The 16062-nt window shown below is 37.4% G+C and overlaps 1 protein-coding gene across 1 annotated transcript; it reads right to left on the bottom strand.

The window, feature by feature from the left end:
* Positions 1-7309: 7309 nt before the first annotated feature.
* On the bottom strand, positions 7310-15542 carry LOC110934093. The gene is made up of 6 exons (XM_035989513.1): positions 15067-15542; positions 12358-12786; positions 11617-12219; positions 8598-9080; positions 8075-8503; positions 7310-8003 (listed from the first exon to the last, which is right to left on the bottom strand). Exons 1-6 carry the CDS (start codon positions 15514-15516, stop codon positions 7395-7397), a joined length of 3003 nt encoding a protein of 1000 aa, XP_035845406.1. The 5' UTR covers positions 15517-15542; the 3' UTR covers positions 7310-7394.
* Positions 15543-16062: the final 520 nt, after the last annotated feature.

The following is a 16062-nucleotide window of genomic DNA, read 5'->3' as shown; positions in this document are numbered from 1 at the left end:
GGAGATAAGGGTGGTTATATTACGGGTGAAGGAATGATATCCAACGGGATTGTCAGCTTTGACAAGATCAACTTTGTGCAACAACTTGATCACAATCTTCTTAGTGTTTCTCAAATTTGTGACAAGCAATTCTCAGTACACTTTGATGCTAATGGATGTTATGTGCTGAAACCCGGCTTCAAAATTCCAAAAGAATGGATTCTCTTGTCAGCTCCAAGGATAAATGATTTGTACGTCCTTGATATGAGCCAAGCTATTACTACGTCTGCACAAGCAACTTGTTTCGTTTCCAAAGCCACAGAAAAAGACTCTATCTCTTGGCACAGACGAATGGGTCACATTCACTTACGCAAAATGAATCATTTGGTTTCAAATGAATTGGTGAATGGTGTTCCTCTTAAAAACTTCCATCTTCAAGACGTCTGTGTTTCGTGCCAGAAAGGAAAACAAACGAAGAAACGACATCCTACTAAGAAAATCAACACGGTGGCAGTTCCTCTTGAACGTTTGCACATGGATTTGTTCGGTCCTGTCAAGCACAAGAGTATTCGGAATGATCAATACTGTCTCGTGATTACTGATGACTATTCAAGATTTTCTTGGGTGGCATTCATGGCACACAAGAGTGAAACCTTTGGTATTATCAAAAACTTAATCATTCAGATTGAGAATTTGTATAAGTTGAAGGTTAGGCGGATACGTAGCGACAATGGTACTGAATTTAAAAATCATGCCATGGCGGAGTTTTGCACTTCAAAGGGTATTCTTCATGAGTTTAGTGCAGCTTATACTCCTCAACAGAATGGCGTCGCTGAACGTAAGAACCGCACACTGATCGAGACTGCTAGGACAATGTTGGTAGAGTCGCAGTTGCCCATTCCATTCTAGACTGAAGTTGTGGCCTCTGCTTGTTACACATTGAACCGAGTCCTTACAGTAAAAAGGCACAACAAGACCTGCTTTGAGCTTCTTCAAAAACGGAAACCAGATTTGTCTTATCTTGAACCGTTTGGAGCTCCATGTACAATCATCGATCCTAATGGAAAGTTTGGGGCAAAAGCAATTGAGGGATACTTTCTTGGGTATGCCACCCCTAACTTACGAGTCTGGAATCTAGAGACTAAAAGGGTCGAGGAATGGTCTGAGGTCAGAGTACAAAGGCACACTTTGCCAGTCAAATGTCCTGGCCAGCCTTGGATGTTTGAGTACGATGACTTTTTCAATTCGATCAATGTTGAAGCCGTTGAAGAAAGTGTTGCGGCAAGGATGTTTTTCGAGAGTGACAATGCAACAGTTTCACCGGTGGTGCGTCCAATTCTTGTCAATCAAGAACCATCTTCGGTGAACAATAATACTCTCGACAATGAGGATTTTCATGATGCAACCGAATTGAACGAATCTTCAGAGAGGATGATGAATTTCTAGATGCAGATCAAGAAGCTCCAACAACAGCAGTTCATGGTACTTCAGAGGGTACTCCTCCAGTGGATGCCCATAGAACAGCTGAAGCTACTGCATCATCCTCTTCGTCAATTTCGGGCATTGATTTAGTTGTTGATCTCAATCTCAACAACCTGGGTATAAATATTCCAGTTCGAGATAATCCTGAAACAAGGATTCATAATACCCATCCTCAACAAAACATCATCGGAAATGTGCAAAGTGGCGTTCAAACAAGAAACATGTTGCGAAACAACAACAATGCAGGCCTGTATGCAGCTATTCGAGAATCCGGGCAACAAAACGATTGGTCTTTCGCGTGTTATGTTTCACAGGAAGAGCCAAGAACTTGGAAAGAAGCCATGAAAGATAACTCTTGGGTTGAAGCAATGCAGGAAGAACTGCAACAATTCCAGAAGCTTGGTGTCTGGAAACTCGTAGAGAAACCTGCTGGCTACAAGATGTGGATGAACACCGGTCGGTAAGTATAAATCATACCTTAACGTATCCCCTCGCCATGATTACATCTGATAAGTTGAGCTTAAGTGGACAACAATACCGATAATTGTTATAGGATGCTTATCTTAATGTTAACTAATTGAACAACAAGAGCGTTTTGGCATGACCGTACACTGATATGATTCTCTTACCCTCGAAACTCGCAAAAAGTATGTCTGTAAATATTTATTTACTGCTTTCAGTCTTTGCATTTCGAAATATTAAAAATACCAAAAAGATTTTAGGTGTGTTTTAATATAAACTTTATAAATACCAAAAAGATTTTAGGTGTGTTTTAATATAAACTTTATAAAAGCCAAAAAGATTTTATTTCTATTTTATTTTCGATCGTACGATGTTGGATCTCGAGTCTTCGTTACCTGAAACCTGACTGAAAACCGAATTGACTAAATCTTCATAAACGGTCGAAATTTGCAAGTTTTGAAAGCTAGAAACTAAAACTGACAAATTTATTAAACTTTCAAACTGTGGGACGGTGTTTGATTGTGACATGGTCATTCGTGTGTCATTTGTTTATATAAACTATATTTCAAGCAGTTGTTCTCATTACGCGTTTAGAGTTCTTGCATGTGCAGATTCTAAAGGCAAGGAGAACATGGTCGATGACAAGCTTCGGAATGAAGACACGACGTGAAGGCCCTCAAAAGATGAAAATGATCGAGTTGCCGCTGACCATCATCAACACCACAAGGATCTCAAGCTATAAGGATCAAGTCTTTCACGAGCATAACTCAAGGGGGAGCTTATGTTAAGGGGGAGTTTGTCAACACACTTCCTACATGAAACAGGGAGTTTGTTGATACACTTTCTGCTTTCAAGACATGAAGACTTTGTAGATCCTCCGACATTGAAGACTCGAAAGGACGTCAGAGACTTGAAGACACGAAGATCGAGACAAAGCTACAGCCAAGGGGGAGTTTGTTGGTGCACTTGTGTCTGTACTTTATCTGTATTTTGTCATGATATAAAACGATGTCTTTTGTTAGTCTTGTAAGTTTGACCAAGTCAACCATCCTCCTGGTTTGACTTGGCCAAACAGTTAGAACCTGATTGTAATATGTTTGTGTCGAAGGATGAGTTGTCGAAGGATGAGTCATCGAAGGATGAGTCGTCGAAGGATTGTTTAGATCCTTCGATGAGCTCGAAGGATAAGCCTTCGATGGATGTTGATGGACCTCGAAGGATATCATCCTTCGAGGTATATGTGGATCCTTCGATAGGTTTCAGACCGATAGATGATCCTTCGATCAGTCTATCTGATCCTTCAATCAGTCTATCTGATCCTTCGACCAGACGAGCTGTAATGAGTATATATACTCATGTAATGTGTTCACTTCATTTTTAGTAAGTGTAAGAGAGAGTGTGTGAGTGAACTAAGTCTTGTAGAGAGCGTATTTTCAGTTTGGTCAAGGGCTGTAACCGTGTCCACTGAAATACAAGAGAAAACTTTGATATCTCGTGTGTCTACCTTTCTCTTTGTAGCTTGTGTTCTCATATAAACTACCGGTTTGCATTCTAGCTTGGATTCCGCACTTGCTAGTGTGTTAAACATAACAAGGATAAGGTTTAACCTCAACCTCCGGGGGACCTACACATTAGAAATCAATGAATTCACTGACTGCAAAGCCCTGTTAGACATGATCGATATCGAGACTTCGTATTCAAATAAAAGCACGATCTTGAAATGAAATTCGAAATTATGGTGGGTTGGTTTCTGAAAGAAAAAATGGGAATAACAACAAGATCTATACCCCCACTATTGGATGATGGAAGAAAGATTGATCTACTCAGTCTGTACATAATGGTTGAAAGAGATGGAAGCTATCAAAGTGTCACTGTTGACAACTTATGGCCGGCAATAGCGAAAGATCTCGGTTTCGAATATCAAGATGGTGACTTTATTAGAGTCATCTATGCGATGTATTTAGACGTTCTTGTATACTATTACAAGTTCAAATCTGTGCAAAAGAAAGTGCAGGATAAAACTATGGTGGAACAAGAAGGAAGCTCCATGGCTGGAAATGAACGAGTAAGAAGATGTAAAAGTGCTGATGCTGATCCAATGCTGGAAGATGGGGCAACAGAGCATTATGCTTTGTATGCCGGGAATAGCTGGGAAGGGTCTTGGAATCTGCACAAGAAGCGTCACCGGTTCAATTTCAGTGAAGCACGTAAAGCGGTAGACGAAGCCAACAGGAGCGTAATGATGAAGATGAAGCCATAATTAAGTTTAAGGGAGGGTGTTAATAATGAATAATTAAACTTTATTATTATGTTTATGATACTTGTATTTTTATGTAGTAAACGATATGTAATATTCGGATGTTGTGTGACAAGTGCTGGTTCGGATCATGAGCGGGTAATTTCAAACTGCAGAATGACAGTTATTGCCGCCAAGATTAACCGCCATAATCACACATATATATATGTAATAACCGGTAACTATTTCCGGTACCAAGACAGATTATTCCACAACATTTTTGTCCATTCGATTGTTCCTTATCTTTCACATTCATTCGTTCATTTCTGTGTTCTCAAAATCATTCACAAACATGACATCTGATGTGCCAAACCCTTGTTTATCCGCTGCAAACTCAACCGAAGTCCAACAATGTGGTATCAGAGCCACATCAAGAATCCCTGCAGAAATCAGAATCTCTTCCACAACACTACCATGCCAACACTGCTATGACGAACAACATGAAGGGGTGAAAAACAAACGAAGGGTGAAATTATGTTTCTATTGTCACCGGCCAGGGCATCAAATTTATTCATGCAAATCAAAAGAACATGACGAAGCAACACAACTAGTTAACCAAGCGGTTAATACCGGAATCCAGACACAAAGGATGGATGCAGGAGATCAGGGTGAAATGATAGTGACTGGCACGGAAGGCGGCTAGTGGAATGACATATGGTATGTCAATAACTCGTTCTCTCATCATTACGCCGGTAATATAAATTTTTTTAAAAGAATTAAGCATTTGGTTGGTGTTGACACAAAAACTGGCGAAAACGATTTTTTGTTCATCCGGGGTATAGGGAATGTTGAAGTTAAGTCTAACAATGAAAAACTAAAGATACAAAGTGTCTTTTATACCCCTGAATTGGACAGGAATGTTCTAAGCATGAATCAATTGACATTACAAGGTTTCACCATCAAGAAAAGTGGTGATACTTGTAGGATTTACCCGATGTTTTCATCACCCGCTTTTAACACTATAAACGAAGTTTCTGGTTTATCAAAAGAAGAAGAATTAGGGATGAGAGAAATACAGAAAGTCTTGAATTTGAATGATGTGAATGAAAAGTATAAGCATGATTATTTAAATTCATACTTCGAAACGTTAAATGTATCGAATGAACATGAATTTGATTGGAGTCGCATGATCATAAGGGCATTAGAATTCAATGAATTCACTGACTGCAAAGCCCTGTTAGACATGATCGGTGATCGAGACTTCGTATTCAAATAAAAGCACGATCTTGAAATGAAATTCGAAATTATGGTGGGTTGGTTTCTGAAAGAAAAAATGGGAATAACAACAAGATCTATACCCCCACTATTGGATGATGGAAGAAAGATTGATCTACTCAGTCTGTACATAATGGATAATGGTTGAAAGAGATGGAGGCTATCAAAGTGTCACTGTTGACAACTTATGGCCGGCAATAGCGAAAGATCTCGGTTTCGAATATCAAGATGGTGATTTTATTAGAGTCATCTATGCGATGTATTTAGACGTTCTTGTATACTATTACAAGTTCAAATCTGTGCAAAAGAAAGTGCAGGATAAAACTATGGTGGAACAAGAAGAAAGCTCCATGGCTGGAAATGAACGAGTAAGAAGATGTAAAAGTGCTGATGCTGATCCAATGCTGGAAGATGGGGCAACAGAGCATTATGCTTTGTATGCCGGGAATAGCTGGGAAGGGTCTTGGAATCTGCACAAGAAGCGTCGCCGGTTCAATTTCAGTGAAGCACGTAAAGCGGTAGACGAAGCCAACAGGAGCGTAATGATGAAGATGAAGCCATAATTAAGTTTAAGGGAGGGTGTTAATAATGAATAATTAAACTTTATTATTATGTTTATGATACTTGTATTTTTATGTAGTAAACGATATGTAATATTCGGATGTTGTGTGACAAGTGCTGGTTCGGATCATGAGCGGGTAATTTCAAACTGCCGAATGACGGTTATTGCCGCCAAGATTAACCGCCATAATCACACATATATATATGTAATAACCGGTAACTATTTCCGGTACCAAGACAGATTATTCCACAACATTTCTGTCCATTCGATTGTTCCTTATCTTTCACATTCATTCGTTCATTTCTGTGTTCTCAAAATCATTCACAAACATGACATCGGATGTGCCAAACCCTTGTTTATCCGCTGCAAACTCAACCGAAGTCCAACAAGTTTAACATGGTACCCAGATTCAGTCTTTGTAAGACGAATCGATAATGTAACACCTGATGTGTCACATTTATAGAATCAAAGACAAATAATTGTTGATAATAACTTTAAACCTAAATAACTATTTAAAAAGTTGCAACCTTTTACGACCTTCAAATTCCAAGCAGCAGCAGATCCAGGAATTTTTGAGTAGGAATAAAAGGGTGCCCTCAAAATGGGTCGGTAAAAACAGCAAAAAAAACATCAAACTGCTTTGCAAGATCATTAAAACGGGTTGGTAAAAACAACAGCTAACAAGTATGTTCTAACAATTACGACATCCTACTTGTAATTCAAGTATATATGATTCTAACCAACAATTAGTTTACACTTTATGTAATCAATTCATTTATCTTTTAGTTAACAGTTATTCTTCCTATTTCGAAATCATCATATCATCTAAGATATAGGAAACATGAAACACCACAACTCTAATGAATCCTAGAAACAAGATATTTGAAACATTTCATTGATCTATATCAATTAATATTCAGTTATAAACAAGAATTTTAAACAAGTTAACAAGAAACAAAGAACTTTTAGTGAAAAAGTTGATTGTTATTTATTGGTTAACAAAAGAGGGTAGTTGCTAGACTCTCCAAGCAACAGGGTATACAAAAACATTTACTGCTTCAACAACGAATTTTCATAACAAAGCTTAGTCCCCGATCAAGTTATCACACTATCTCAATCATTTTTTTTATCTTTTCAGTTACATTAAAAAAATTTCCAATTGAGTCGCAAATTTCATTTTAAAACGCTTATGAGCTATATAACATTTTTTTTCTCTAATTCCATTACAAACTTAATAGTACCTTTGCTTAATTTTTCTTATGATTCTTTGAGTTGTTAAACATAGATGTAGTCGGAGCAACCCAAGAGAAGGGAACACATAGAAAGGCCATTACAGCGTATACTGGAACCCATAAAACAATTACATTAGTTATTACAAATACACCTATTTAAGATCCATTAAAGTCTGAGTGGAATAGTCTTGAGGGGTACATTCCTTTGCAACGTGAGCCCAAACTTCTCACCCATATCCATATCTTGGGCTCTCATGTTTCCCTCAAGCTTCCAATCAAAGTTTTGAATCAAAGAACATAACATTATATGCAACATTCTATGCGCCATATTTAATCCCGGACATATCCTCCGCCCAGCACCAAATGGAATGAGCTCAAAGTCTTGGCCTCCATAGTCAACCTTGAGTTCCAAAAACCTCTCTGGCATGAACATTTTTGGATGTGACCAAAGTTTTGGGTCTCGACCAATTGCCCACACATTACAGAGGATTTGTGCTTTTTTAGGCACTGTGAAGCCTAGGATTTCTACATCGTGTATGGCTTGGTGAGGGACAAGAAAAGGGGCTGGGGGATGTAAACGAAGAGTTTCTTTTATAACTGCTTGCAAGTAAGGGAGTTGAGGGATATCTGATTCTTGTATTATATTCTTCTTGTTTTCCATGAGTTTGGTGATCTCAGAGCGAGCCTTTTCTAGTTTACTTGGGTTGTGAATAAGCTCAGCCATGGCCCATTCTAACGTGCTAGACACTGTATCAGTTCCCGCAATAAATAAAACCTACAATATTTCGATTTCGATTAAAAAAAATTTGACTAACTTGTTGACATACTAAAACAAGCTTTACTTACGAAAAACAAATGTCTCATATCATTTCGATTAAACATGGATTCATCCTTCTGGTTGAGGTTGAGTAACATGTCCAACACATCATTGTTTGTTGATGAAGTTGATAGTGTTTGCAACCGCTGATCGATAACCCTATCAAAGATAGTCATTATCTTGCGACCGCACAGATTTCCACGTCGCAGTAATCCTTGGGGATCAAACATTTTAAGAATTGGGAAAAAGTCGACTATATTTGGCTTCCCTGCAATTTCCATCAAAGTCCAAACATTATCCTTGAACTCTTGTGATGACAAAGAATCATATTGGTCGAAATCCACAGAAAACATAAACTCTGAGAGTACATTAACTAATGTTGTAAATGCCATTCCACCTATGTTCACGGCCTTTTCACTTGTACAACAACAATTAACATGATCAAGAAGTTCTTTTACCTAGAATCAAAATAAGACGTTACATGGGTCGATCACACTTCCTCTATATGTTCGTTCATCAAGTAAAATTAACAGAAAGTAATCAAATACGTACCTTCTTCTGGCGTAGGGGTTCACTAGCATCTAGACGTTGCACGGAGAACATATACTCTTTGCTTATTCTCCGTAGTCTTCGCCATTGATCCCCGGCTGGTAGCCACACCATGGAGTACTTATCGTGGTCCAGCAGTCTGCTCATGTCGGGTATTGACCGGCTAGAGAATGAATGGTCATGTTTTTGAAAGAATTCTTTGGCCATATCTGGTGACGAAACGACTATGGTTGTTCTAGTTCCGAGCTTAAGTGACATTAAAGGACCATAACGCTTAGATAGTGTGGCGAGGGATTGGTGGGGTTTGTCGCCGAGGTGTAAAAGGTTTCCAATGATCGGAAAAGGGAAAGGTCCGGGCGGAAGGCGAGAGTTACGGCGGCCGGAGATGGTGATAGCATAGGCTGTTGCCAAAAGGAAAGGAAATAGGAGAGTGAAGGCGAGATAATTATCCATGTTTGTGAGACATGTGGCCAGAGACTCTCCTGGCTAGACATATATACAATGTTTTAAAAACCGGTTTTTAAATCATACCGGGATGGCCTTAAAAAATGGTTCAACCGGTAGAACCGGGTTGTACCGGGTGGTTCAACCGGATGAACTAGTTAACTTTGTAATTTCATAGAGATACATACGTACATGAATTATATTGACATAACTAATCAGTTTTAATATTTTTTCACTAACATAATAAATTATAATATAACTATTATCATGTCCTATTTCTTTTTCAAGTTTCAAAATACAATCTTTCCAATAACATTGCTTTACCTGTATAGACATACATACATACGTACGTACGCGCGCACGCGCACCAAAATAACTCTAGAATACTAAAAACCCAAACCAAAATAACCATGGGCCGGTACCGGTATTACGGTTCAAACCGGTATACCGGATTTTACCGCCGGTACGAATCTTATGCCGTTTCACTTATTTACCGGGGTGTTTCGTACCGGATTTGTTTCTGGAACCGGTAATACCGGTATAACCGGCCAGTATTTACCGGTTTTTAAAACACTGCATATATATAATCTTCTGAATTATTGAGTATATAGCATTTAATTCTGCAACATATATTTTTATAATTATTATTTTTATGTTGTTGAGGTTAAACTTCACTCACAGGAGTATATATAATATATACATCTTATTCAATTAAATTTGAAATTTTATAATTATTATTTCAAAATTTTCATTCCTTTAACTTTATATGACTATATATTAGTATTGTTGTTATTTTTTTTATTACTGCTCAATATTTAAAAATACGTGGTCTTACATTTTGTTTTAAAGATTTATTAAAAGAAATCAATTACCAAAAGAAAATATTTAACATAAATTTCACTGAAATATATTTTATAACACCTGTATACACCTTTAAATAATATAACTTAGGGATATGTTATTATACACTAGTGGGAACCCGTTCAATGCGGCGGAGATAAAAACGGCACATAAACGTCATGGACCTCCCATGGTGGATGGTACAAGCTTCAGGTTGATGCTAAAACCAAAAGTCGAACCATAGAGTTCATTTTTCTTTGAATTGGTTATTTCAACTAATGGTTTGACTTTGGTTCAATCCTAACATAAAATCAATATAATAAATAATTAAAAACAATTTGTTTTTTTTTTTTCTATTCTGTATTGAGTTTTTAAACCAGTCTTGATATATGTATGTAAACAAACATGTCATCCTGCAATTTGGTTCACAAGGATCTTATTGTATCATATACTTAAAAAGAAATGTCGGCAGAATTCCCTTGTAGTATTATTTTGCATATATGCATTGTGTGCTCGAGTAAGCTGCTGCTGCTGCTTTATCACATAAATTTAAAATCTGCAATCAACCTACATTTTTAAAAATGTGACAAAGCTGTAAATTGCAAGTAGCGGCCAACTTTGGACACTATTAACTTAACAACGGATGAATTAGAAATTAAAAATGTAGCCGGCGTGTACCAAGAATCAAAAGTTGATAGTTGATGTTGAAACATGAGAATGGTTGCATTAGCCGAGGGTGTAACTCCTCATTTATCACATAAAGTTAGAAATGGTATATTATCAAATTCGCAATCAACCTATGCCGAAGGATAATTTGTCATAAAATCATTCCGTCACAAGACATCCCTAAATGAGTATCTTCTGAGTATTTCTCTGATTCAAATAATCCTTATAGTGGTGTTAGTCCTTAACTACCAACAAAACGCATCACTTAAGGTCTTTGATAAGCATACTTATCGATAAACGCAAAAGTACCCCAAATGTTGCAGTAACAAGAACCCCAAATGTCATTTCTAGGAATGCAACTTCTTTTTCTAGCACCGTATCTCATGTTTCTAGCAATCTAACTTTTGTATAGCAAAACTTTGCTCAATAAGAACTGCCATGTTAGTCAACATAAAAAGTTATGCTTCAAAAGGGGGTATAAAGTCAGATTTTTCAACACTCCAACAACATTAAAGTTGATAAAGAGATGATCCTGGACGACATACCATATGCAAGCATCCGTCCACTGGTCATTTGTGCATAGCGAAAGTACTATAAAAGAGTGAAGTGTATTTTACTCCAACATCCAATCCAAGGTCACAACCAAAATTAAAAGGTTGAAGCAACTCGTGTAGGTAAGCTAAATACAATTATTTGAATTCAATTTTTATTCTTATTATTATTTTTTTATGAAAATATAACTATTTAAGAAACATTAGGGGGGAGGGGGTGGTCACTAGTGATAGTTTCTATCACTCTCAATATCCAATCAAATCATGCCATGTCATCACCCAATATTCTATCACTAGTGATAGAATTGTAGTGGGGTGGTATAACTAGTGATGGGATTCCAATATACAAGTATTAATACACAATGTACAAGTCATACACATTCATTCATCAATATGTTCAACACGTTATATAATCAATGAGTTATTCCTATCACTCGTGACCAACATGGAGGCAACGGTGTTAGTGATACTATCACTCGTGATGGGGAGTCCATAACGGACCACCCCCTCTCCCCTTAAAGTTTAAGTGGAATAGCTTTGAGTGGTGCACTCCTTTGCAACGTGATCCCAAACTTCTCCCCCATATCCATATCTTGTGCTCTCTTGTTTCCTTCAAGTTTCCAATCAAACTTCTGAATCAAAGAACCTAACATTATATGTAACATTCTATGTGCCGTATTCAATCCCGGACACATCCTTCTCCCAGCACCAAAAGGAATGAGCTCAAAATCTTGGCCTCTATAGTCAACATTCACTTCCAAAAACCTCTCTGGCATGAATGTATCTGGATGTGACCAAACTTTTGGGTCTCGCCCCATCGCCCACAAATTACAAAGGATTTGTGCATTTTTTGGCACCATGAAGCCTTGGATTTCTATGTCGTGTATGGCTTGGTGAGGAATTAGAAAAGGGACTGGAGGATGTAACCGAAGAGTTTCTTTTATTACAGCTTGTAGGTAAGGGAGTTGAGAGATATCTGATTCTTGTATTATTTTCTCCTTGTTTTCCATAAGTTTGATAATCTCTGACCGAGTCGTTGCCAATTTATCTGGGTTGCGAATAAGCTCAGCCATGGCCCATTCCAACGTGGTTGATGCCGTGTCGGTTCCAGCAATAAATAAAGCCTACAAATTTTAGAAATGACAAGTTTGCAAGGGCCGATAACTAGAAGAAATTACTTAGGCCTTGTCCTACTTAGTGAAAATTGAAATTTACAATATTTTATGTCTCTTGTTAAGATGATTGAAAAAAGTTTTACTTACGAGAAACAAATGTCTCATGTCATTGCGACTAAATGTGGATTCATCCATTTGGTTGAGGTTGAGCAGCGAGTCCAACACATCACTGTCTGTCAATAAAGATGATCTTGTTTGTAAACGTTGATCGATTATATTATCAAAGATGGTCAATATCCTGTTACCATGCACATTTACACGTCGCCCTAATCCTTGGAGATCAAAGAATTTAAATATCGGAAAAAAATCGGATATATTTGGCTTCCCCCCAATTTCCAGTAAAGCCCATACATCATCCTTGAATTCTTGTGAATACGAAGAATCATATTGAGCCAAATCCATAGAAAATATTAAGTTTGAGAGAACATTAAGTGATGTTGTAAATGCAATTGCACCTATGTTTATGACCTTTTCACTTATACAACAACGGTCAACGTGATCGACAAGTTCTTTTACCTGGAAGTATAAGGAGAAGTTAGATGGACCATGTACTCACCCAATAATTTCATTTACTAAAATAATTAACTTACAATGTCAAAATTATTTTCGTATGTGACCTCTTTTACATATTATAAATTTCCTTGCATCACAAGTTGTACATGGTGCTTTAGTTGTTTGTTGTGCTTATTGTTATACATTTTCTTTTGGTTATTGTACATTTCTTTGGTATTTAAAGTTGTTTTGGTTTTTTGGGTTTCATTTGCACTCCACCTTCTCCACCGCCTCCAGCTGGCCACTGTTCATCCGATCGCCTGTTGTTTGTCCTTGTTTTATCCGACTATGGTTCATGAAGCCGAGGTAACGATTTGCTTTGTAATCCAGCACACCCTTTAGGGTTCATCACGGTCGGTTCAGTTATTATCTTATACCGAAATGATCGGTAAGTCTAATTGTTTTCAGTTAAATCGGTTGGGTTTATTCAGTTAGTTAGATGACGGTTTTTTATTCAGTTCATTTAATTCAGTTAATAGCCAAAGCCAAACTTTGGTTAACACTTTTGCTTAGAAATACATGAAATTGAGGTGTAATACATGAAATGGATGTTTAAATACAATAAATAGATATATAAATACATGAGATGGAGGTATAAAATATGAAATACATGAACTCGAGGTATAACAATTATAAATATGTAAGAATATGAGTAATCGGTTTGGTTAATTTTGGTTAAACGAGACTACAAAAAACTGATTACCGATTTTTAGTTAATTTGGTTTTCGGCTAATCGGTATTCAATTAATTCAGTTTTTGGTTGATTTGAGTTCAGTTTTATTTGTTTTCCTTTAACGATTCAGTTATTGCTCACTCATAACACTGTACATCACGCAACATATCAATACTTTTTAATTAAAAAAACTAAAGCTATACTGTACTCAAATTAAAGAGAATAAAATGCTTGTTTTTTGTATAACTTGAAAAAAAATATATTAACGTACCAAGAAGTTAATGGTCATTTAAAAATCGTGAGGATGGTTAGTTTTTTTATAAGGGGATAAAATGTAAATATTAACTAATTATCCTTAATTCGATTAAAGATAAGGGAATTAAAGTGTAATTAGTGTTAAAAAGACTAATTTACCTTAATTTTGGGTTGTAACTTATGCATTAAAATAAAATAAGATCCTAACTTTTGGGTATCTTAAAATATTTTTATCTTATACGGTATTGATACTGATACTGATTTGGAAAATTTAAAAAGAAAGTTGTACATGTGTGTCCAAATTACTTCTATTACAGTAATCATCTTCTTCACCATTTGTTGCAAACTTGAATAGTCGGAAAACTTTCCGATTAACACCATTGTCATATTGTTTTTCTTTTAGTTCAAATACTCCGCTTGAATTATTTGCTATTTCATTGGGTGCAAAATCAAAATTTTATGGAGTGCGCTCAGTGCTTTTAATCAAGTATAACACTAAAATTTTGTTGGAGCACCCCTAACGTGGTCCATTGGGGTGGTCTGCTCAAACAAACCAAGCATGGTGGTCCAAAGCCGTTGGAGAAGGTGGCTCGGTGAGCGGGAGTCCGGTGGAATGGACCGCTTTGGTCTGGAAGGAGTGGGGACCACCCACTTTTTTATGTGTTTTTTAGTGTAAAATTGGGTAAAAAGTGGGGTGTGATGTGCTTGTTTGAATTGGTTTTTTATAGGAATATTGGATTTTAATAATGCCAACTATTCATTGTTGGCCGTCAACAGTCCTAACTTCAAAAATAACCACTGGCAGTATCAACTATTAACATATTGGCCTCCAATAGACCCTGACTAACAGAACCCTAACGTCGTTAATCTCCGGTTGCCGGAAAAACGTTTTTGGCCGGAAAACTCATTTTTGGCCGGAAAACTCAACATTTTCATCCAAACCTCTTTGTAACCTTATTACGGACCTTTAGAAACATTTTTCTAGTAAAAGTCCCAATTATTGAAGTCGTCGGAAAAATCATTTTTTCTCCGGAAAACTTATTTTTGGCTGGAAAACTCAACTTTTTGTTACATCCCCGTCCCAAACCTCTTTGTAACCTTAGATCGGACCTTTAAAAAACTTTTACTAGTCAAAAACGGCTTTCCGGCGACTGGAGACTAATGACGTTAGGGTTCTGTTAGTCAGGGTCCATTAGCGGCCAATATGTCAGTAGTTAGGACTGCCAGTGGTTATTTTTGAAGTTGGGACTGTTGGCGGCCAACGACGAATAGTTAGGATTATTAAAATCCAATATTCCTTTTTTATATGTACGTACCTTGGTCTGGCGTAGGAGTTCGCTAGCATCTAGACGTTGCACGGAGAACACATACTCTTTGCTTATTCTTCGTAGTCTTCGCCATTTTTCTCCGACCGGAAGCCACACTATGGAGTACTTTGCGTGATCAGCCACTCTACCAACGACGTCTGGTACTGATCGGCTAGAGAACGAATGGTCATGTGTTTGAAGGAATTCTTTGGCGAGATCTGGTGATGAAACGACTATGGCGGTTTTAGCTCCAAACTTAAGCGACATTAAAGGACCATAACGCTTGGAGAGTGTGGCCAGAGATTGGTGGGGTTTGTCACTGAGGTGTAAAAGGTTTCCGATGATTGGAAAAGGGAAAGGTCCTGGCGGAACCCGTGAGCTGCGGCGGCCGGAGATGGTGATAGCATAGCCTAATGTTAATAAGAAAGAAAACAAAAAAGAAAAGGTGAGATAGTCCATCTTGTTTTGTGCACGTTTTTATTTTCTGATAGTTTGATAAATGAATTGATGACCCTCACTTAAGGCCTCAATTTATTGCAAGGGTGTGGTCACCAACTCTCTAGAAGGAACTCTCTAGAAGGATCTGATAGTCTAAATATGCAACTCTTTTGTGTATATTTTATTGAGAGGATGATACGGTAATACATATCTGACACAAATAATGTATTTTTCTGATGTAAAACTTCACAAACCTGAGAGGATGACCGGAAAGAGACAGCAATGGACCCGCTTGAAAGAGTGACAGGAAGAGGGAGGCCGAGAGTAATACCAACTACCCATGGAAGAAATTAACCGAGGAGGGGGAGGGGTTGGGCGGTGATGGGGACTTAAGGAAGCAGTCACCACCTACACATAGACGTATTGTTTTCACAAGGATTATGTTATGCATCTTATAAAAGAATGGGAACAGATCTTGAACATTACATTGATTAACTGACTCAAACGCGAAGATTGATTACATATTTTCGAAAGGTTGATGGGTGTGGTTCGGTATTACTATACTAC

The sequence above is a fragment of the Helianthus annuus genome, chromosome 4 (genome assembly GCF_002127325.2).
Source record: "Helianthus annuus cultivar XRQ/B chromosome 4, HanXRQr2.0-SUNRISE, whole genome shotgun sequence".
NCBI lineage: Eukaryota > Viridiplantae > Streptophyta > Magnoliopsida > Asterales > Asteraceae > Helianthus > Helianthus annuus.
Note: the sequence above shows the minus strand (reverse complement) of the source record. Positions and strands in the feature narration are given on the sequence as shown.